This window comes from Phoenix dactylifera, unplaced genomic scaffold, assembly GCF_009389715.1.
Source record: "Phoenix dactylifera cultivar Barhee BC4 unplaced genomic scaffold, palm_55x_up_171113_PBpolish2nd_filt_p 000188F, whole genome shotgun sequence".
Taxonomy (NCBI): domain Eukaryota; kingdom Viridiplantae; phylum Streptophyta; class Magnoliopsida; order Arecales; family Arecaceae; genus Phoenix; species Phoenix dactylifera.
In genome coordinates, this window is record NW_024067715.1 from 267,177 (window position 1) to 290,262 (window position 23,086).

The 23,086-nt window shown below is 44.7% G+C and overlaps 1 protein-coding gene across 1 annotated transcript; it reads right to left on the reverse strand.

Moving 5' to 3' along the window:
- Positions 1-11,284: 11,284 nt before the first annotated feature.
- Positions 11,285-17,895, reverse strand: LOC108510800 (uncharacterized protein At2g34160-like). Its single transcript, XM_017840856.3, has 5 exons — positions 17,678-17,895; positions 17,462-17,472; positions 17,143-17,192; positions 11,467-11,529; positions 11,285-11,349 (listed from the first exon to the last, which is right to left on the reverse strand). The coding sequence occupies exons 1-5, from the start codon at positions 17,804-17,806 to the stop codon at positions 11,285-11,287; spliced, it is 318 nt and encodes a 105-aa protein (XP_017696345.2). The 5' UTR covers positions 17,807-17,895.
- Between the last annotated feature and the right edge of the window lie 5,191 nt (positions 17,896-23,086).

Genomic DNA, 23,086 nt, shown 5'->3' on the forward strand with positions numbered 1-23,086 from the left:
AGTTTTTTTTTTTTTTAATCTTAGAATTTATCCATTCATGCTCTGATACCATAAAAGTTGTCACGCCCCCGGCCCGAGATCGCGAGCCGGGGGTCCGCGCCAACCGCCGCACACCCGTAGGAAACTCTCCCCACGAGCATGCAAGGCATCTAAACCAAAACACCTCAATTATGTAATTCTAAATTAATTCAACTGAAATAAATGCAATCTTATTCCATTGACTGACATAAATTATAAAGTCTCACAATTCTAAATACGCGGCGGAACAATAAAGATGGAACATTAAATTAAATAAAACGTAATCTAAGATAACTTGTGTCATAATTCTTGTATTCGCTCTCCCATATTGTAAAACCCCCGGATCGAGCTAATTCTTCGGATCTGTAAAAACAGTAAGAAATTGTATAATGAGCTAGACAGCCCAGTAAGTAATAAACACCTTAACTAGTCAATTCATATAATAACATAAAATATAAATACAAATTACGATAAATCAACATAATAACATAATCAATTCCTTTTCAAGCACAAATTCATTAAAATTCGTATTTTTCATATATCCATATACATAATCATAAATCTGATTCGAAACAAATCACATTCATCTCATCAGCCTTTAGCTACGACCACACTTATACCCTGTGGCAAGGCCAGAAACAGAACCGCACTTATACCCTGTGGAGTGGGCCAGAATACCGCACTTATACCCTGCGGAGTGGGCCAGAATACCACACTTATACCCTGTGGTGGGGCCGGAATTGCCAATGCATAACCCCCTATTGGCAGGGTCCAGAACATAGCCAGGCTGGGAGTTCTAAATCTGCTGCACATCAAAATTCTTTTGGTAACATAATACATGTATCATAATCCGATCTAAATATGCATATACGATGCAAGAACAGTAAATATAGCAATAATCCGAAAAATATTATTCCAGATCACATATCCATTTTTCATTCAAATCATCATCTCGTAAGATTCCTAAATCATATATAAATTCATTAACAATTTACTTGATGCAAAAATAATATTATATAAATGAATAGTCTAGAGAAGGCAGTTCATTACTTACATCGAACACGATCCACAACAAATCCAATTAATCTCACAAATCCCTCGCAGAACCTAATATCCAAAAATCATATTTTTCTTTTAAAATTCATCACAATATATATAAAACTTAAATTTTAACATTCTCCCAGGGCCGACCCTGCAGAAGTGTCTAGCCCCCTCCGGGTTCGGGTTCGGATTCGAGTTCATACCCATAAACCATCCTCTCCCTTTATTTATTTATTTATTTTTTTTCTTTTTTTTTCTTGCTTTTTCTTTTCTTTTCTTTTCTTTTCTTTTTCTTTTCTTTTCTTTCCTTCCCTTCCCTTTTCTTTTTTTTTTTTTCTTTTCTTCTCTTCTCGAGAACCTTCTCCCGACTTCTTTCTTCCTTCCCCTCTTTCTTTCTTCTTTCTATTTTTTTTTTCTTCCTCCTCCTCCTCTTCTCCCGACTTCTTCTCCTCCCCCCTTTCTTTCTTCTTCTTCTTCTCCCGCAAAGGGAGGTCGGCGAGCTCGAGAGACGTCAAGACGAGGCCGGCGGCGCCCGCGGCGGCCGACTCTCTCCTTCCCACGGAGGAGGTATGCGCACGGGAGAAGAGGAAAAGCCCACAGCAGTCGGCCTTCTCCTTCTTCCCTCTCTTCTCCTTTCTTTCTTTCTTTCTTTCTTTCTTTCTTTCTCTCTTTCTCCTTCCACTATTCCTTCTCTGTTTTCACTGAACAGAGAAGAGGAACAAGGGAAGGTGGTGCTCACCGGTCCTCAAGGTGGCCGCCACTGAGGGCCGGCGACGCCTGTGGCCGAAGGCATGCCGACTGCCACAGGTGCCTCCCCCTCCTTTTCCTTCTCTCTTCTTCTTCTTCTTTTTCTTCTTTTATCAAATGGTATAACAAAGCGGTGAAGCTAGAATCCTTACCTCAGCCCCGGCGAAGATTCGGCGGCTCCCTTCCGGCGGCAAACAGAGGAAGAAGATCACCCGAAAAAGAAATCCGGCACCGACGGCTCCCTCCCTCTCTCTCTCCCTCTCTCTCCCTCTTGGGCGGCTGCACAAGGAAGAAGAGAGGACTCGGGTGGCCTCAAAGAGAAGGAGAAGAAGCCCTCCGAAACCTGGGACTGGGCCGGTCAAATGGACCGGGCCCAGTTCCGGGGTCTCACAGTATTGCTTTCATATCATTCATGATGTTTGTGGGTAACATCCTTGAAAACCCTCACGAGACAACACTCGTCCACTAGGGTAACCTAGGGGTTTAACGGCTTGTTGCACGTGCTAAGTGCAATCGTGATGCCCTACGAAAGTGGGTACATATCTTAGTTTTATGTCTTGACCAACACTTTTTTTGTACTCTCATGTTATTATTTACTCTGAATTGCTAGAGACTAGCAATAAGCTAGTTGGGGGTATGATGAGAGCATAAAAGTGCGTTATACACGTTGCTTAAATTAATTTTATTGCTAACAAATAATGATAAAAAGGCTGCATTAATTTTATATTTTATTTGGCACAGATTATCGTAAATCAGAGTTTAAATGTGCATTTGATTGACTTCAAGCCTGATTACACTGGAATAGAATTGAACCTGGTCGAGCACACTTGCACCCGAGGGACACATGGCAGCCATCCGGAGGCAGCACAAGATGGATCCACTAAGGGTCTAATTTCATCATCCGGGAGGATCCAAAAGCCCGTAACGGATCTGTGATTTGATCTCCCGCAACCCCTCATCCAGATCCCGCGATCAAGGCCCTCATCTTCTGCCCGTTTAAGGCGCTTCCCAGCTTCCTCCTTCCGCTTGCGACCCTGTATCCCAGCACCCAGTCATCCGCCAGCGTCCGTCCGCCTCCCAGCAGCGTCCGCGCGTCATCCTCAACCGCAATCGGCTCCCTTGTTTCCGCATCCAAGCATCCCAAACCGTCCACGAGTCCAAGCTTCATCCCCAGCGATCTTTCGGATTTCCAGCACCCGCACGTCGTCCGCGTCCGCGATCACCTCCGGCATCCGCACGTCATCTGCGTTCTCCTCCATAGCATCCGCGAGGAAATCTTTCCGCATCAGGCCTCCCAAGCATCCGCCTCCTCCACAGTGGTCCACGATCATCTCCCGGACCTTCCAGCAGCCGCGATCACCTCCACAGCTCCCGCGAGCCCGTGATCACCGCCCGGCCGTCTGCCACCGCCCAGCTTCTTTCCGGCCGTCCGCTCCTCTCGCACAACCAGATCTGCAACGCGTCCCAGCATCCCGTCTCCACCGTGTCCGCTTCTCCCGTGCTCTCAGCCATCTGCCGGACCCACATCCGAGCTCCTCATGAACGCACGCCTCCGCCCGCAATCACCTCCACAGCTTCCTCCCGTCAATCCCGTGGCGGCCTCCAACGTTCACGGATCTACCTCCCGAGATCCCGCACCCGCTTCTCCTCCACTCCATGCTCCGGCAATCTATAAGAAGGGGTGGAGGAAGAACAAGATGAGGGGCTCTCATTCGAAAAAAAAAAAGGAAGAGAGGAGCGGGGCCGCCTGCAGGGGTTGAAAAAAAAAAGAGAAGAAGGAAACAGGGGATGCCCTGTTTTCGAAAAGAAAAAAAGAAAAAAAATAGAGAGAGGAGTAACAGGGGAGAGTCTTTGATGTTGATGGCTAGCCAATCCTTTAGGTGAAGGGTGATGGAGGAACCCTTGATGTATTGCTATCATTGAAGTAAATTCTAAACCTTTAATTCTTATAGATTTATATTTCCAATATATTATGGATTCTTGCATAATTATTTTGTAGATAGTTCTTTAATGGTTTATGTTGATCGACATGTGGACCGCTTTAGTATTTGATTTGTCGTTGATGTAATAGGCACGATAAATGCTTAGAAATAGAGTTCATATGCCCCTAAAATATATCCCATGCTTTGATCTATCTTACATTGATATCTTTAATCAAGAATCGAAGAATTTATTTCTTGAATGCAAAATTATCAAGGGAAATTCCAGATCCCTACTCCATCTTAATCTATCCATACTTTGATTCTCTGTGTATTGATTTGTTTTCTATTTGCAAAACATCATCTTAATCAACAAATTAACTGAATTAATTAATCTAAGATTACGCTAATAATCCATAGATCGTTCCCTGAGGAATCGACCTCGGACTTCCGAGTTATACTACTTGTGCGAATCTCCTGCACTTGGGAGAACAGTTTTATTTTAGCATCATCCTGCAACAAGGATATCAACTAGGAAGTGAGTATATGAATACTCAGTGAGTGGAGTAGAGAGTACTATGCACATGAGACAAGACATAATCATGGCTCGAGGTGAAATCTCAAGAACATATGAGCAGTCATCAATAACAGGATACACATAACTCAACATAAAAAATATGGAGTAAATCATCACAGTATCACCACAATCACAATCAACTCATCTGGAGCATATATAGAATAATCAAATACACATGAATGATACATCATGAACATGCTCAACAAATCATAACACTGAATTGTGTAAATCAGGGTATTAATATGCGAAGTCATCACTAGACAGCTGTCGGAAGGTGGGTCTTACACCCCAGGCGAACCACAATAACTTCCTACTATCACATGTATATGCAGAATAAGACACCACACTGATCATGTAAATGCTGGCCAGTATTCAGAACAGAAATTCATAAAATCATCTTACATCTGAATACTAAACGGCACCTCGCGGGGTCTTACTTTGCCCGGCGGCAAGCCATACTGCACCTCGTGGGGTCTTATTATGTCCGGCACAAGCAGATATAAGTCGCAGCACCGGCCGATTCTATGCTTAGGACCGTATCCTCCTTAGGAAGGAACTGGGTTGCGTCCACTCAGGGGACAACTATGTGCACATAGGTCGATGTCTAACCCCATCGACTATAGGTATCCTGTAGATACTGCCAAGCCATGCATAAATGACATAATACACCTTCACAATACTCAACTATAAAGGAGTATAATCAAGACTACCACTCACTCGACCACAATCCAATCATAAACTAACATCAGGGTTGGGAGCGAGGAGTCAAGGGAGTGCAATGCAATTCAATATACCACTGAAAAGGGCTCTACAAGTCTTTGAAATAGAGAAAATGAATTCAATTTACAAAAGAAGTCATTTCACAACTCAGAATCAATTTGATTACTCTTTTAACCCTTGTAATTCCTCTCAATGTTCCCTCAAATGCATGTACAAAATAATCAAGCATGCAGAAACAAGATTATAGAGGAATCTACTACAATAACAATCAATATGCTCAAGTGAAATCAATTCACACTTGGCGGCATTCATGAAAATGAATTAAGAATGCTCATGGTGCAAGGTACAATCATAATCTATGTATCAATCATAAGCATAGAAACTTTAATTGACTCAACTCCCCCTTCTCTAAATCTTTTCTTTTCTTTTTCTTTTTTTCTATTAAATAACTCATCATTTATGTGTATTAGGGACTCCCTTGCATGAGTACAAGGTCCCCCTTAGCCTAATCTAGGCTTAATACCCTATTATGGCATGAAATTCCTTATTTTCCCACCCAGATGAACAGTAACCCGGACCGACAGCCGATTACTTCATCCCGGGTTTGATCTACTTTCCAAACTCCCAACTCTATGAAATTTATACCTAATATTCTACACTTATAGAGGTTTCCAGAATGGTGACATGCATCACCATCGAAGGCTGATTGACCTCCAAAATAATTCGCTGAAATCAGAACTTCGACACAGATTTTCCGCAGTCTCGGAAAATCTTGCCGAAATCCGATTCTCTCTCTCTTAACCACCTCTAAAACCCCTATCTAATCTCTTTATAGCTTCAATTCCATTAGGGGACTAGGTAGGGATGGGGTACTCACCACTTTTTTTCTCTCGTCTTCCCTCCTTCTTCTTCTTCTTCTTCTTCTTCTTCTTCTTCTTCTTCTTCTTCTTCCTTTATTTCCCCTTCTTTTTCCTCTTCTTCTTCACCGCCTAAGACCTCCTCTTCTGCTTTTCTCTATGTCTCCCTCTCTGTTTAATCCCACCGCTACAGCACCCCAAACCCCCCATTTAAATCACATCAAGCACTGTTTACCCTTTGTTTAAAATTATTAAATTTTTATTTTGCCCCTAACACTTCAACGTATCTACTGTCATGCCATTAACTTTTGATTCCATCCAATTTTACCCCTTATATCAATTTTAAGAACTATTCTATCCTTCTTTATATAGAAAAAAAAAGTTTGAGGTTATTACATCCTCCCCCCTTATATAAAATTCGTCCTCAAATTTAAAAGAGTAAATTACCTGATTACTCAAAGAGGTGAGGGTACATGCTCTTCATATTCTGCTCCGACTCCCAAGTGCACTCATCAACATTGTGCCGGTGCCATTGAACCTTCACCATACATATTTCTTTATTTCTCAGCTTCCTGATCTAAGTATCAAGAATAGCTACAGGAAGTTCTTCATAAGAAAGGTCTCCCTCTACTGTAACTTCCTGCACTGGTAGCACATGGGATGGATCCGGCACATATTTTCGAAGCATAGATATAAGAAATACTAGATGCACATGGCTGAGGTTTGGAGGCCGTGCTAATTTGTAAGATACATTGCCAACCTTGTCTAGTATCTCAAAGGGGCCAATGTATCGGAGACTAAGCTTGCCCCTCTTTCCAAACCTCATTACTCCTTTCATAGGAGAGACTTTAAGAAAACATGATCCCCCGTGCCAAACTGCACGACTCCCTTGCATGAGTACAAGGTCCCCCTTAGCCTAATCTAGGCTTAATACCCTATTATGGCATGAAATTCCTTATTTTCCCACCTATATGAACAGTAACCCGGACCGACAGCCGGTTACTTCATCCTAGGTTTGATCTACTTTCCAAACTCCAAACTCTATAAAATTTATACCTACTATTCTACACTTATAGGGGTTTCCAGAATGGTGACATGCATCACCATCGGAGGCCGATTGACTCTCAAAACAATTAGCTGAAATCAGAACTTCGACACAGGTTTTCCGCAGTCTCAGAAAATCTTGCCGAAATCCGATTCTCTCTCTCTTAACCACCTCTAAAACCCCTATCTAACCTCTTTACAGCCTCAATTCCATTAGGGGACTAGGTAGGGATGGGGTACTCACCACTTTTTTTCTCTCGTCTTCCCTCCTCCTCCTTCTTCTTCTTCATCTTCTTCTTCTTCCTTTATTTTCCCTTCTTTTTCTTCTTCTTCTTCACCGCCTGAGACCTCCTCTTCTTCTTTTCTCTGTGTCTCCCTCTCTGTTTAATCCCACCGCCACAGCACCCTAAACCCCCTATTTAAATCACATCAAGCAATGTTCACCCTTTGTTTAAAATTATTAAATTCTCATTTTGCCCCTAACACTTCAACGTATCTACTGTTATGCCATTAACTTTTGATTCCTTCCAATTTTACCCCTTATATCAATTTTAAGGACTATTCTATCCTTCTTTATGTAGAAAAAAAAGAAAAAAATTTGGGGTTATTACACACACGAAGCCCTAGGTAGATCGTCTTCCGCGGGAGTGCTAGCTCGTGCAGGAACGTTGCAATGGCTAAAGCTTTCTCCTTCTAAACACTCAACCTTTGATTGTTCTTCAAGAAGATGGAGGATGGACATGAGGAAGAAGGAGAAGAAGAGATGGAGGCCCTCAGAGAATTTTTTCAGAATTTTCTGAAACCTCTAAATATTGTATTTCTTGAACCCTAGGCATAGGGGTCTTTTATAGCCAAAAGATCCCCCCACGCCTCATACCTAATTTAGCCAATTAATTTGGCTGATAAAATTCCCAAAAAATTCTGATGATTTTGGATCCCTAAAAGATAGGAATTCATGTATCCAAAGTTCAGCCGCAGACCACCCCATTTCATGCCCCATGCAATTCCTACAAATTAGGAAATTCATCTAAATCTTTTTAGGGAGATTTGAGGCGCCATTTTTATATAACATATAGCCCCACGCCTTCTCTCTTCTCACGCCAATTTTTGGCCAAAAATAAAGAGGATAGGTATGGAAAATATTGGGGATAAATCAAGATGTCATTCTTCCCCAAGAAGATAAGGATGGGTTCCTAAAATTTAGGAATTCTTCTTCTTATCCAATTCTGATTATTTGGACTCATAATCCTCATCAAATAAGGTCTTCTAATTGATTTGGATCAATCCCAATCCAATTGGGTCAAGCTCAATCTACTTGGTTGAACCCAATCCAATTAGGTCAAACCCTGATGCAGCCCAAATTGAATCCTATTCAATTTGGCTCAACCTAAGCCCAATTACTCAATCAAATTGAGTTCATTAGCAATCTAATTGCTAATTAATCCTCCAATAATTCAATAATTATTTTAATACAACTTTTGCTTAGGATAATTTGTCAATCGAATTGACCAAATTATCCCTGAATGATTCTTAATCATCAATCAGCCATTTGATCAACCTAAAAACTTCTATGCGTGTGACCCCATTGGTTCGAACCTAAGCCGGTAGCACAAGAACAACTTTTTATACTAATCGAAATGACCATCTAGCAATGGTACCCAACGTCCGGATAGACCGAATGATTGCAAAGCAACATTCAAGAACCTTTGGACTATGGTTACCGTATAATTCATCCCTTTGACTCCTAATGCCAGGATGACTTAGAGCTCACTGTCAACCCTATAATTAGTACATCCATTATTTGATTAACTTTAGATATCTCGTGACTCCTCACTGGGATTACCCTGGCCAAGGTTTTGCTAAATTAATTACAAGACATTATCTTCTATTTTCAGAGGGGGTCAAGTCCATCTCGACTCACAACTGACTATGCAAGTACTTGACTGCACCCAGTGACCTTCCGTCACTGAATTAGAAATTCAGGTAGTTCGGTACCAAAGTACAATGAGTTGCTTGCTAGTCATAGGTTACGATCTCAGGTCAGAAGATCAAACTTATACCCATATCTACTCGGAACATCTCTTGACAGTACAGCGTTCCGAAAATAGTCACGTTCAGTGAAATGTACTCCTACACTTCACCTATGTGGCATACCAGTGCATCCACACTCCTTGGTTAAGAGGACAACCAACGTATATGTCACACAATGACCTAATCTCGATAATGCTGTCGTCGTAGTAACAACATATCATTTGATCGCGAACAGTTTTAAGGACTTGAAGATAAATCTTTCTTTATCATAAAATAAGTCCTGAGGACTTCATCATGTAAGAGTTCATTTGAAGATGTACAATGAAATGATGAATAATGTCAAATAACACTTTATTAATTTATCAATTCATTTACAAAATTCAATCATCAATATGCTAACGATTGACATTTAGGATACAAATCCCAACACTATGCTACTGACGGTTTAGTGTTGTCTTAGACCAATTATGCTCTCGATATTCTTAATCATGCCTAGATGATGGATTGCAAACCCATGGCAACACCTATGATTTCGAAGATGAAGGATTCTAGGAGATCTACACCCTTCTTCGATCCTTTCCATTATCGTAGTATTGTCGGTGCCCTTCAATACTTCACTCTCACCAGGCCGAATTTAGCCTTCAATGTCAACTTCGTATCTCAATTCATGCACACTCCTACTAAAGCCCACTACCAACTGGTTAAGCGTATTCTTCGTTATGTGCAAGGCACAACCACCATGGGCATCCGTCTTCACTCCAACTCCATAGCACACACTACTGCAGAATTAATATGGTTGACACCTCTCCTTCGCGACCTTGGTGTTCCATTGCCCATGATTCCCACACTGTTTTGTGACAAACTTAGCGTTCTCTACCTAACTTATAACCCTGTGCTCCATGCCCGAAGTAAACACATTGAGATCAACTACCACTATGTCAGGGAACGAGTTGCTCTTGGTCTACTTTACACTCAGCATGTGTCCTCTTCCTCTCAAGTAGCTGATATTTTCACTAAGCCCGTCTCCCGCTTTGACCTTGATTAACTACGCACCAAACTGAACCTCATAGATCAGCTCAATCTGTGGGGGAGTATTAGCAATGAATCCTCCTCCCACACTAATGACTCCAACGGCTAGTTTTCCAAACCAGCAAATGCCAACGCAGACTTTCCAAGATGAGCAGCCATGCCTCCTACAATCTCTCCAACAGCTAGAAGTGTAATCTCCTAAAATCTAATTAGCGATGAATCCTCTTCCCAAACCAATGACTCCAATGGCTAGTTTTCCAAACCAGCAAATGCCAATGCAAACTTTTCAAGATAAGCAGCCACGCCTCCTACAATCTATCCAATAGCTAGAAGTGTAATCTCCTAAAATCTCTCAACGGCTAGTCTTCCAATCTTTCCTTCCTAAAATCTCTCAACTATCAATCTTGTAATTATCTTTTCCTTCCTTATCTCAAGGCCTTGTAAATTGCTACAGTGCTTATAAATAACGGCCCAGCCACGACTCTAGGAATTATCAAGAGAGTTCAACTTCAATACAATCTCTTGTTTTCTTTCTTTAGGTTGGTCCCCGAAGCCCGACAGGGTCATGGTGGCAGCTGATCTTCCCCAAAAAGCTCTTATGGCTTCGGAATTTGCTAGGCTAGTTCAGATGATCCGGAGTTCTCATCGCCACCCAGACCCTAAATGGCCGGACATTAGGCGGAGAAAACAGCTGCTAGTGGATGCTGTCAAGCAATCAATAGGAACATCATGAACTACTGAATCAATAAGCATGGCATTGAATTTAATAGTTCAAATTTCCCAGAGAACAAACACTATAATCTCTAGGAACCATTGGTCAGCACCAATCATCTCGAGGGCAAAATCAGATACAAATCTCAGACAGTACGAGTATCACTTGAACATCAAAAACACAGGCATTCTGAGTAGAATCTCAAGCTCACAAGCAGCTGGAGAAAGAGTAAACTGAGAAGAAATGAAAACCAATGCAGTATATATACTATGCTGTGTCCATGTCAGAAGCACTGACTGGAATAATCCCCTGCTCTATCTGATAAGGACTCTGCACACAGAAGAATGATGGATGGGAGACACGGCGAGATAACGCTTCCCGATCATTCCTTGGTTTCTTCTTTACTTTCTTCCTTGGTGTCTTCGTTGGCAGCCTTGCTCTCACCGACTTTGGCAGTGGTTGCAGCATCATTGGAGTTCTCTGTCCCCCCCAGCAGTATCTCGATCTACATTCAAAGAGCTAACGGTAAATCGCAACACATTTCCTTGCATATTTCAAATAAATTGGCAGCATAATCCAGAAATGGCACCTAGGCTTTCCGGACAAGGCGGCCCTTTGTCTCATCTTTGGTGCCAACAGTCGATGTCAGAATCTCTGTTCCCATTACACGCCACAACACACACACGCGCGCGCACACAAAAAAAAAAAAAACATTGAGAAAAATCTACCAAGTTTCAGGGTTTACGAAGAGAAGTCGTGTGCCATGATTACTATTCTCAGTAGCCTGGCCATTGTTCTTCAGTATCTCAGCAACGGTAACAACGGGGCCAATAGCTTCAACACACCCAAAATAGGATCAAGAAATCATCAGTGATCATGCCGGGTAGCATTGCTTTCTTCACTTCATTAAGTGTAAATCAAGACGACACGGTATGGATTTTGATATTATTTCTAACGCAAGAATATAATCCAGGAAACTATACTTAAAGATTCAAAAAGGTTTAAGAAAGAAATGGCGACTAAAAACATAGATTCCATAAATGTGAAACAGCCACCAATCCAATTGTTGACATATATAAAAACTTGATTATCTGAAGTCAAGCAGTAACAATCTGATATTTGGCATTATTTATGGGGTTCTTTTATATGAATATCCTTCTAAAAAATTAAATTTACTTGAATACCCTCTTCAAATTTATATTTATTTCTGTACTCCTATGAAATATTGTTTTTGCCCAAATGCCCCTAATATAACAGGTTCTTCTAGCACCGTTAATAAAAATAATTTTATTTTAAGTAAAAATTAAATAAAATTTTGAAATTACTTTTTTGTTTTCCATCGTGATTGTGTTATAAATGTTGTTGTTTTTTTTGCACATCTACCCATTAAGAATATTTTAGTTATTTTAATTTGAAACCGTTAATTTTTTAACGGTGTTTGATGGTGTGGATACATATGCAAAAATAAGGCTAAGAAAAGGATAGAATAGCAAAGCAAATATTTTACAAGGATACATGCAAATATCAATTTGAGAGGATATTTATATAAAATTCGTTATTTGGGAGGGTATTCATGTAAAAAAAAATTATTTATATAACAAGTAGATAATCTATGAAATTATATACGAGAAAATACTTGTGGAGCAAAAAAAATTGCAACTAAAAACACGGATCTAACAAAATCAGCAGTTGTCACACCCTTGAAAAGGTCGGAATGGAGTAACCAATTTTTTTTTCCCTTTGAGTTCTCCCTCTTTTCGGTGTGCGGCACTAGTGTGGAGTTGGCTACCCACCACTAGTCAGCCTCTTGCATGCGCCAAGGCCAGATCAAGCCCCGCATGCATCTTGGCTCGGCTAAAACCCTTGCCAAGATCCTATCCTACCAAGCACACACATAGGCACAAGTCCTTTTAGGGGAAAGAAGGCTTGTATTGCACATACCAACACATATCCCTCCTCACAAGCCGAGGAGATAGCCACCACATTGGCCCCTCTAAAAACCCCCAGCCAACCTTGGCCCCCCAACCCCAAATAGAACCCTCACAAAACTCCATTTGGTGGATGCATGTACAAGGATAGCTCACCTCTTTCGAACTCCCCTTCAGCCCGCACTTAGGCCTAGGCTTTCCTCCCGAAGCCTCCAAGGAACCCCAAAGTGGTCGGCCAAGGAACCCTCCCTTGGCTCACAAGACTTCCGCAAGGAAGCCTCTTCTTTAGCCTCTGCCAAACATGCCTTGGCCAAGCCCCTTTTGGCCAAGGGCCTGGTGGCCCGGCGCTCCTTTGGCGACCCTCAAAACAGCCCCAAAAGTAGCCTCGCCCAAGCCTCCAAGCTCCCTTTTTTCCAACTCCCTTTGGCTAGAATCCTACCACAAGACCTCAGCCAAAATCCTCTTCATGCATCCGGCTAGGGCCCTTTTATAGCCTACCCTTAGCCGGCTGGTTGCAGCCTCCCTCAAGCTGAACCAATCCGTGTGCAAGCCCTCCACGGCCTCCCATTGGTCAATAGGCCATTCACCCGGATTTGTGCTTCCTTGGCGGTTGAGGAATGTGCTTCCTCCTGCCCAGCTGCCCAGCAGCCTACCCAGCCACCGCCCAATGCACCGCAGCCTGCCAAGTGTCCATGGACAACCCATGTGACTGCCCGCTTGCGGCCTGCTGAGGGGACAGCCCATGTGCAGCTGTCTGCCCCGCCGCCCAGGGCTGCCCGGCGCCCTGGTTCGCCCGCGCGCGCGCCTGCGCGCGGCCATCGCCCTGCACCAGACTTGGCGGGCGCACTCCTGCGCCTGCGGCTTCTTGCGTGCGCCTGCCTGCGCGCAGCAGTGGCCCGCCCGGCCACTCCAACCTGGGCGCACGCTGGGCCTGGCCAGCCTGATGGCCGACGGAACTGCACCATGCCCAGCAGCCCTGCGCGCCTCGGCCTTCTGCTGTGGCCAAGAATCCGTGCGCGCGCCCCGCGCACCGTCCCCGGTCTGGCCTGGGCGCGCCGTGAGCTCTCCTGTGCACGGCTTGGCTGCACAGTGGCCTGGGCACTGCCTTGGCCGCCTGCCAAGGGCTGCGCCCAGGTTTTGCCCTGCCTTGGCCACCCGCCAAGGCCTGGGATGCTGCCGTCCTGCCGTCAAGGCTGCTGTGCGCCTCCTGCGGACTGTGCCATGAGCTGCCGCCAATGAGTCCTCCAGGAACCGCTCCCAAGGCGGCTCTGATACCATCTGTCACACCCTTGAAAAGGTCGGAATGGAGTAACCAATTTTTTTCCCTTTGAGTTCTCCCTCTTTTCAGTGTGCGGCACTAGTGTGGAGTTGGCTACCCACCACTAGTCAGCCTCTTGCATGCGCCAAGGCCGAATCAACCCCCGCATGCATCTTGGCTCGGCTAAAACCCTTGCCAAGATCCTATCCTACCAAGAACACACATAGGCACAAGTCCTTTTAGGGGAAAGAAGGCTTGTATTGCACATACCAACACAAATCCCTCCTCAAAAGCCGAGGAGATAGCCACCACATTGGCCCCTCTAAAAACCCCCAACCAACCTTGGCCCCCAACCCCAAATAGAACCCTCACAAAACTCCATTTGGTGGACGCATGTACAAGGATAGCTCACCTCTTTCGAACTCCCCTTCAGCCCGCACTTAGGCCTAGGCTTTCCTCCCGAAGCCTCCAAGGAACCCCAAAGTGGTCGGCCAAGGAACCCTCCCTTGGCTCACAAGACTTCCGCAAGGAAGCCTCCTCTTTGGCCTCTGCCAAACATGCCTTGGCCAAGCCCCTTTTGGCCAAGGGCCTGGTGGCCCGGCGCTCCTTTGGCGACCCTCAAAACAGCCCCAAAAGTAGCCCCGCCCAAGCCTCCAAGCTCTCTTTTTTCCAACTCCCTTTGGCTAGAATCCTACCACAAGACCTCAGCCAAAATCCTCTTCATGCATCCGGCTAGGGCCCTTTTATAGCCTACCCTTAGCCGGCTGGTTGCAGCCTCCCTCAAGCTGAACCAATCCGTGTGCAAGCCCTCCACGGCCTCCCATTGGTCAATAGGCCTTTCACCCGGATTTGTGCTTCCTTGGCGGTTGAGGAATGTGCTTCCTCCTGCCCAGCTGCCCAGCAGCCTGCCCAGCCACCGCTCAATGCACCGCAGCCTGCCAAGTGTCCATGGACAACCCATGTGACTGCCGGCTTGCGGCCTGCTGAGGGTACAGCCCATGTGCAGCTGTCTGCCCCGCCGCCCAGGGCCGCCCGGCGCCCAGGCTCGGCCGCGCGCGCGCGCCTGCGCGCGGCCATCGCCCTGCGCCAGACTGGGCGGGCGCGCTCCTGCGCCCGCGGCTTCTTGCGCGCGCCTGCCTGCGCGCAGCAGTGGCCCGCCCGGCCACTGCTCTAGCCTTGGTCGCTCGACCGCGCGCGCACCTGCGCGCGGCCTTCTTGGGCTTCGGCGCGCCCCGCGCGCCCTTCGCGCTGTTGTAACTCGGCCGCGCGCACTTGTGCGCGGCCCTGCTGATCCACCGAGCGCCCTGCGCCCAGCCCGCCGTCACTGCGCGTGCCCGCCCCGCGCGCACGCTGGTCAGGATCTGGCCTCGGCCACGCGCCCCTTGCGCGGCCCTCGCGTCCTTCCTACCGTGCGCCCCGCGCACTGCCCTGGCGCAAGGCCCGGCCCTGAGCTCATCTGGCCGCGCGCGCACATGCGCGCGGTCCAGCTCCTCTGCGCGCGCTCCGCGCGCGCCAGCGCCGATCTGCCATGCGCACGCCCGCGCATGGCCCGCCGACTGTGTGCACGCACCGCGCGCGCACTTCTCTGCTCGGCCTGGCCGCGCGCGCTCCTGCGCACGATCTGCTCACGGCCAAGACTAGGCACGCGTCCTCTGCGCATGCCGTCCCGAGGCCTGGTGCGTGCGCCTCATTCGCACGCCGCAGCGTCCGCCCATCCGTGCGCCGTGCACGGCCTGCAGGTGGCCGACGCCTACGCGCCCCGCGCGCTCTCTTGGCCTCCACGCTTAGCCCATCCACGCGCGCCTTTGCGCATGAGCCAGCGTCCGCGCACGTCTCCGCTGCGTGCGCCCCTGTGCGCAGGCTGGATCCGGCCTGTCTCCGCTGCACAGGGCCACTGCCGTTTGCGCTGTAACCTGCGCACTGTGCAGTGCGCACAAGACCTGGCCACGGCCAAGTGCTCGGCTCGCCTTCTGCGCGCCCGTGGCCATCCTGCGTGCATACGCCTGTGCACGCCCCGGCGCCTGGCCTAGCTGTGCGCCTCCTACGCCCAGCCGGTGCATAGGCCAGCGCCGGCCTTTGGCCACTCGCGTGTGCTCCGCCGCACACTTCCTCGCTCTGCCCGGCCGTGTGCCCATTGCCACGCCCTGCGCATGGCAGAGCCCGCGCGCGCCAAAGCCAGGGGTGTGACAGCAGTGGTATCCGTAAAAACCTATTATCCGACCACCAATGCTACCTGTTGGGAGAAAAATGGATCACCCAAAGCGCGTGGTCAAACCGCCGGCACTCAATGGTGAATGCAACAACGGCGAACATGCTCTCAGAGCGCCCGACCTTAGAGCACCCAGTCTCGGCATCGACAACTACAAAGCTCACGACCTCGATCTCGACATGACCTTTGCAGGCACAGTCTCGGTAGAGTTGAGCCCGGTCGACCTCATGACTAGGAAAGACCCAGTCAAAGGGAGAAGCAAACCTCCCCACCACACCGAAAATCAAGCCCTCCATATCCGGGATCAAATCCCGCGATCTCCGCCTCAACAGCTGTCAACATTTGAATGCACCCGATCTCAACGGATCGCCAGCTAGCCCGAAATCTCGGACCGTTATGGTAACTTATTAATTCACGCAATCACACCCGATCGCAGGAAACCGCTACACCCCCTATAAAAAAGGGAGAGAGCTCTAGGGAGGAGATCTCTTCTTCAGCCCCAGCCAATACGTCCTTATATCATTCCTCTGCACTATTTCTTTCCATAAAAAAAAATCCCTCTGACTTAAGCATCGGAGGATCGGTGCCGGAAACCCCGGTCACCGACTTCTTGCAGGTCCGCTGGAGACAGCCGTTCGCCGCCAAGCCAGCCGGAGCTCCTCCTCCTTGGTCCACGGTTACCTCTGGGTCCAAATTCCAGCAACACTACCAACCAGATCACTATTTCTAAATTCAAGAGATTAAAAGATAGGCAGTATACTGTACCAAAAAAAAAGAAAAAAAGACATGCAAGATAGAACACATTGAAAGACACATTGAACAGATCGAATCAAGGAAGCCCTGAAACCAATTATTAGAAAATACCAATAAGAGATTATTTACAGAAGTTATTTCAAAAAATGTAAGGAAAAGAAAAAGATTCACAATACGTTATTTAATATCCTCTTCTCTTCTTCTTTTTTGTTGTTCTACTCATGGAATATCTGAAGATAAAATGGATGGGGAAAAATACAAATACACGGGGAGCGATGGGATCAAGAAAAAGCCAATACCCATTCCCAGCGCAGAGAGCTCGATCTCATTGTACTGCTGCATGTAACCTCTGCAAGTTAATTCCATAATAACGAAATAAGTCCCCAAAAAATCCACAGAATTAGTATCCCTAGAATGGAAATTTAAATCGTAGATCGCCAAACAGGGAAACAACAGAGATGGCAACCCTTACATCGCAAGAATCCAGATCAAGAAAAAAAAATTCAGTAAAAAGAAGAAAAAGGAAGGAATAGAAAAGAAGAGAAGGAAAGAACAAGCCCACTAACACATAAATCACTAGCAAAAAAGATTAACGAAGAGGGGAGAAAAATTCTGAACTCGACCGGAACCTGAATAAACCACTAATCGAGAAACGATCTCATCTCAAGAATCAATATGTAGCAAGAGATGAAAGAAAGATCGCCTCAGAAAACTAAAGAAGACCATCAAGAAATCAACTCATGGCAGGGATTCATGTTCCAATCCTCCTAACCAAAGAACGGATGGCTAAGAAAGAGATCAGAACCCGAATTTCTAGAGAGGGAGGGAAAAGACCTTGGCGAGATTGACGTAGAAGTAGAGCGGCTTCTTGTTGGTGGAGACCTGGATGCGGTTATTCTTTCCCGGCGCCGCCGCCGCTGCCGTTGGGTCCTTCACCGCCTCCGCGACCATTACCGAATCCATCTCTCTCCTCTCTTCTCTTCTCTCCTCTCCTCTTTCTGTGGGGAAGAGGCCAAAGAAGAAATCTCGGGTCTCGCTCTCTCGAAGGGATGAGTGCCGAGAAGTGCCCCCAGGGGCAAGGGCGCTAAAATTGGCGCCGCTCCAGGGGAGAATCCCCAGTCACAGAGAGCCACGTGTGGCGATGTTGCAGGCAGAGGTGGTTTCCTTTCTTCAGTAGCTATTTGATGTGCCGTACGAGGCGGTTATTTCCGTTACGATCCACGATTGGACGAATTCGTCCCCATCTCTCTGCGTTTGCCCCAAATAATCCTTCGGGATTGCTGACTTTTTTTTTAATGCTGCAGTTTTTTGTTGTTTGTTATTATCGAAGTTAAAAGCTAAAGATTGTTATTTTGGCCTTAGAGTTATGGTTGCAGCAATTTGTTGTGCCCATTCAAACTTAGTATGATTTAGAGCAAAGTTAGTGGATAGGTGTTCGATTCTAAGCTTTGCTACATATCACAATTATAAATTCTCATACAAATTGGTATAAATATTAAGTCTGCTAAGTATTCAATGTCAAAATAATTGGCTAGAGGAGCAAACTTTTTTCCTAATTCTAAATGTTGGAAAATTTGAAGTTTTCATATGTTCTTGGTGGTAGGCTATACTCGTTGGGCTTTAGCCTTGTAAGCTATGAGTTCCAAACTATTAGATTTTTTCGGCTTAGGTCCTTCGAACCCTTCCAACATAGATTATGATGTCAAGTTCAAATTTTAGTCAATTCAAGTATCTTTTCATGAAAAATATATTAGACAATTAAGTCAAGCATGTGCATTCTTATCTTTCTATGATAATTGAGTTCCATTTCCATACTTATATTCTCTATATTTATCCGATTCTTTTATTATTGACTTTCATTATTCCACATACTATATTGTTGTTTCTAGGATCATGAGATTTGTATTTTTTGTTGTCATAGAAATTATAGAATTTATATTATATAAGATTATATATATTCGAGGCATATAGTAGAGAAGATCAAGTCACTCTCCTCAATCAATTTTCTCATGGTAAGAGAGCCAACATCTAATACTTCATCTCTCTCCATTACAATCCATTTTGTTTCTTTTTGCATCTTATTAATTATATGAGCATGTCAAAAGAAATTGCTTCCAATAAGATCTAATGGTATCAACAACAATAGTGATAGAAATTTGACTTCAACTCTCCTTATTACTTGTGTCACTTTGATAGTTGAAAAACTATACTAACTTCACAAGTTCTTGTTGCAGACAACTATATTATTTGAAGGTATACAGTTATTGTTGTTCTTGGACCTAAAATAAGTTTTGTTTTGTGAATGGATGTCTACCAAAACCAGTTGCATCTAACTTTAATATTAATGTATGTAAATGATGTAGCCATTTTGTTTTGTCGAGGTTACTCAATATTCTCAATGGAGATGTATCCTCTATGGCTACCTACTTCACTTTTATGAAGAAAATCTAAGGCGAGCTAGCCTTCTACTCCAAGATACCACTATGCATATGCGGTTTTTTTCAACAAATTACAAAACAATATGGAGTAGGTGTATCAAATTTTGTGGGGCTAAATGAAACATTAGTTATGTTTGCACCCAATTCTTAATCATGGAGCCTCTGCCAAGTAAAGTTTATTCTCTAGTTCTTTAGGAGGAGAAGTAGATGAGTGTTCAAATTGCCGAAGGTTCAAGTGTTAATGCTATAGGCCTACCTGCTAAATATGGGTAGCAATTTGAAGATTCAAATTGCAGAATATGCAAAGCAATTTTTGGACCAGCCTGTTGATGTCCCAAACCTATTTGCAAAGAGTGTGGTGGTGTTGACCATACTTAAGCCAAATATTGGACCATCATAGGTTATCCACCAGGTCACACGAAAGCCAAAAATAACAGTCACCTGCAACAAAAGAAATGTAGAGCATTAAATGATGAGCATGGTTCTAATAGTGCTTCTAGCTTGGAATGTGTATAATTATCTCATGTCTAATGCAAGTGCAACCAATAAATCATTTCCAAATCTAGCAGCCGATCATGGGGTGAGTGTTTTCCTGGCCCAAACATCCATGTGGTGCCCTAGCATGCCACACACCAAGGCCATCCTTCATAAGTCCTTCCCTTAGAAATATAGATAAATGCACAACAATCCCACCTCATAGCCAAATATGCACCTCTATACCCCTTCCAAATAACTCTGTCAAATAGAACACATGCGACACCCTCGAATGCTTGTAAGCAACTTGACCCCTTAGTTCAACTGTAAGGCTCATGCGCACCCCCATGCCACAGCATAGACTCCTAAGAGTGCTCCATAACACCTCTATGCCAATTCCTTGGGTGTGCCCTTCGAGCCAAGTACTGCTCATCTAAGATGTTCTGATCCTTGTCGAAGTATTTTCGTTCCATGATATAACCACTGTGCCACCAATCTGCAAGCCATCATATTACTCTTTGATAATACACAGACCAAAACCATATGGTACGACCATGCAACAGCACTACTATATATGAGACTCAGGCAAACCAATCTCTAGTGTCACTCAGCTAAACTGCCAAACCGATGTGCCCTGCAGCCCCTTGAAGCTATGATTCATCGTGCACATTTGAGCTCTCCCTAGGTCTGCTATTTAAGCTCCCCTTGCTCACAAGGTCTCATGCCACAATCATGATCTTGCATCCTTAGCATACCTTCTCATCCACGACCATATTGTTTGATAATATTCATGTCTTGTTCATACATCGTTGTGCACTGCCATGTGCCCAGCATTTTTTGTCCATGGCCTGCTTGCACACCACTGTGCACTGCTACGACACTGGCATCCAAATCTGCCCATCAAGTAAATGTACTCGACTGGATAATCCTTGCATCCAGATGTTCTCTCTTCGGCATGACCCTCTTGCTTTTCCTTGATCTTTGCCTATCCTCTACTTGGCACGACCCTCTTTCATGTCCTCTCCTTGGCATGACTCTCTTGCCTATTCTTATGAAATATTACTCGAGTGCCTTAGAGCAAGGCCAAGGATTGAGGACAGCAAGAGGGTCGTGCTAAGGAGAGGACAACTGGATGCAAGGATTAGTCGGTCAAGTATATTTACTTGATGGAAAGATTTGGATGCTAATGTCATGGTAGTGCACAACGATGCACGAAAAGGCCATGAACTCTATTGAAAAGTATAGCCATGGATGGGAAGGTATGATGAGGATGCAAGATGGGGATCACGGCACAAGATCTTATGGGGGAGCTTGGATACTGGAACCTAGGAGAGCTCAGACATGCACGATGAACCACAACTTCAAGTGAGTGTGGGACGCGTCGGCTTAGTGGTTTGGCTATACAATGCTAGAGATTAGCTTGCCCAAGCCTCATGCATACTTGGTGGTGTTGCAGAGTTGTGTCATGTAGATTTGGCCTGTGTATTACCAAAGGGCAACATGATGGCTTGCGGGTCGGTGGCATAATGGTTTTGCCATGGCACAAAAGTACTTTGATGAGAATCCAAATATTATGGGAGAGTAGTACTTGGCTTGAAGGGCAAATCCATAGAATTGGGGCACGTGCTAAGTTGTAGAGCACTCTTGAAAAGAGTCTATGCTATAGCACGAAGGTGTGTATGAGTATTGCGGTTGACCCAAAAGGTTAGGTTACTTGCAAGCACTCAAGGGTGTCACATGTATTCTATTTGACAAAGTTGCCAGGTAGGTGCATAGAGGTGTTTGCTTGGCTACATGGTTAGATTGTTGCACATTTATCTATATGTCTGAGGGCTGGACTCAGGAGAGTTGGACTTGGTGTGTGGCATGCCAGGGTGCTGCACGGATGTTTGGGTTAGGAAAAATACTCACCCATGACAAAGTGGTATCAGAGTCAGGCCTATTGTATGTCACCATCTTTATTAGTCATGTAGGCCTCTCACTAAGGAATATCAGGATTGAGATGCATTCGATAGAGTAGAGTAGGACCCGGACCATGGACGGGCCTCTCTCTCTCTCTCTCTCTCTCTCTCTCTCTCTCTCTCTCTCTCTCTCTCGAGTTGGAGCCAATCATGACAAGTGCATCACGAGATTGGGCGGGGGAGATTATCATAATCCTACATTGACTAATAAAAGAGGTGCCACATGGATTTATTAGTTTAGGCTAGTCCTCCTCCCAATAGCTTAAGATTTTGGGTTGTAGGTCTATGACAAGCTATTTAGTATCATCAACTAATATCAATTTTGAGTGTTGATTCCACTCCTTCAATGAACTTTGTTGGTATATGTCATATTATACCCACTCATCCTTGGATCATTGATTCGAAGGCATTGAATCATTTTTCATCATCTATCTTTACTTGAGTCATTGCAAATGTTTCACAATTCAAGCCAACTAGCATGCTGAATGACTTCACTACTCATATCATGCATGCTGGCACATGTAACTTGATAGACAAGCTCAACTTGAGTGATGTCCTCTATATGCGACTTTTAATTACAATATCCATTAAGTTAGCCAACTCATAAATGTTCTCAATTGTGTTGTTATTTTCTTTTCCATGTTCTGCATTTTCTAGGATTTGACGAAAGAGCAGTTGATTAGGTATTCTTGATGAAATATAAATCTGAAATATTTTCTTATCTCAAATATTTTTCGAAAATGGTTCAGATTCACGCCAAATGTTAGGCCAAAATCATTCGAATTGACAACAAAGCTAAATTCTTGTCAAACAATACTCAAGTGTTATTTCAAGAACATCGCATCTTGCAACAATGTACTAGTATCCATATGCCTCAGCTAGATGGGAGAGTTGAATATAAGCATAGACATCTTCTTCCCGTGGCTCGTGTTTTATGATTCCAAGATCACTTACTATCAAGTTTTGGAGTGAGTTTATTCTCACTAGAGCCTACTTTATAAATAGGATACGTATATCTGTCTTATCTAGCAAAGATCTCTATAAGTTACTTCTACACTCTCCACCTTTTTATGATTAGTTGTGTATTTTTGGGTGCTTATACTATGCTAAGAACATTTATACTTCTCTCACCAAGTTTGACCGCGATCTTATTGACGTGTCTTCATTGGTTGCCCTCAAGGACTGCAAGAATATCAAGTCTATGACTTAAAAATACATGAATTTTTATAAGTGAGAATAATTTTTCTTTTTGCCACCATGACTAGTAAGGACCATGAAAATCATGTAGTTATACCTTTTCCTGTTAGTAATAACAATATTGTTGACCTCTTGTCACCATTATTCAAAAAAATCCTTCTACTACATCTCCA

Coding starts and splice junctions, on each gene's coding strand:
- LOC108510800 (XM_017840856.3), bottom strand. CDS start 17,806: ATGGATTCGGTAATGGTCGCGGAGGCGGTGAAGGACCCAACGGCAGCG. Junction 11,530..17,142: donor GCTCTCTGCGCTGGGAATGG/GTATTGGCTTTT, acceptor GGTGTGTTGAAG/CTATTGGCCCCGTTGTTACC. Junction 11,350..11,466: donor TGGCCAGGCTACTGAGAATA/GTAATCATGGCA, acceptor TAATGGGAACAG/AGATTCTGACATCGACTGTT.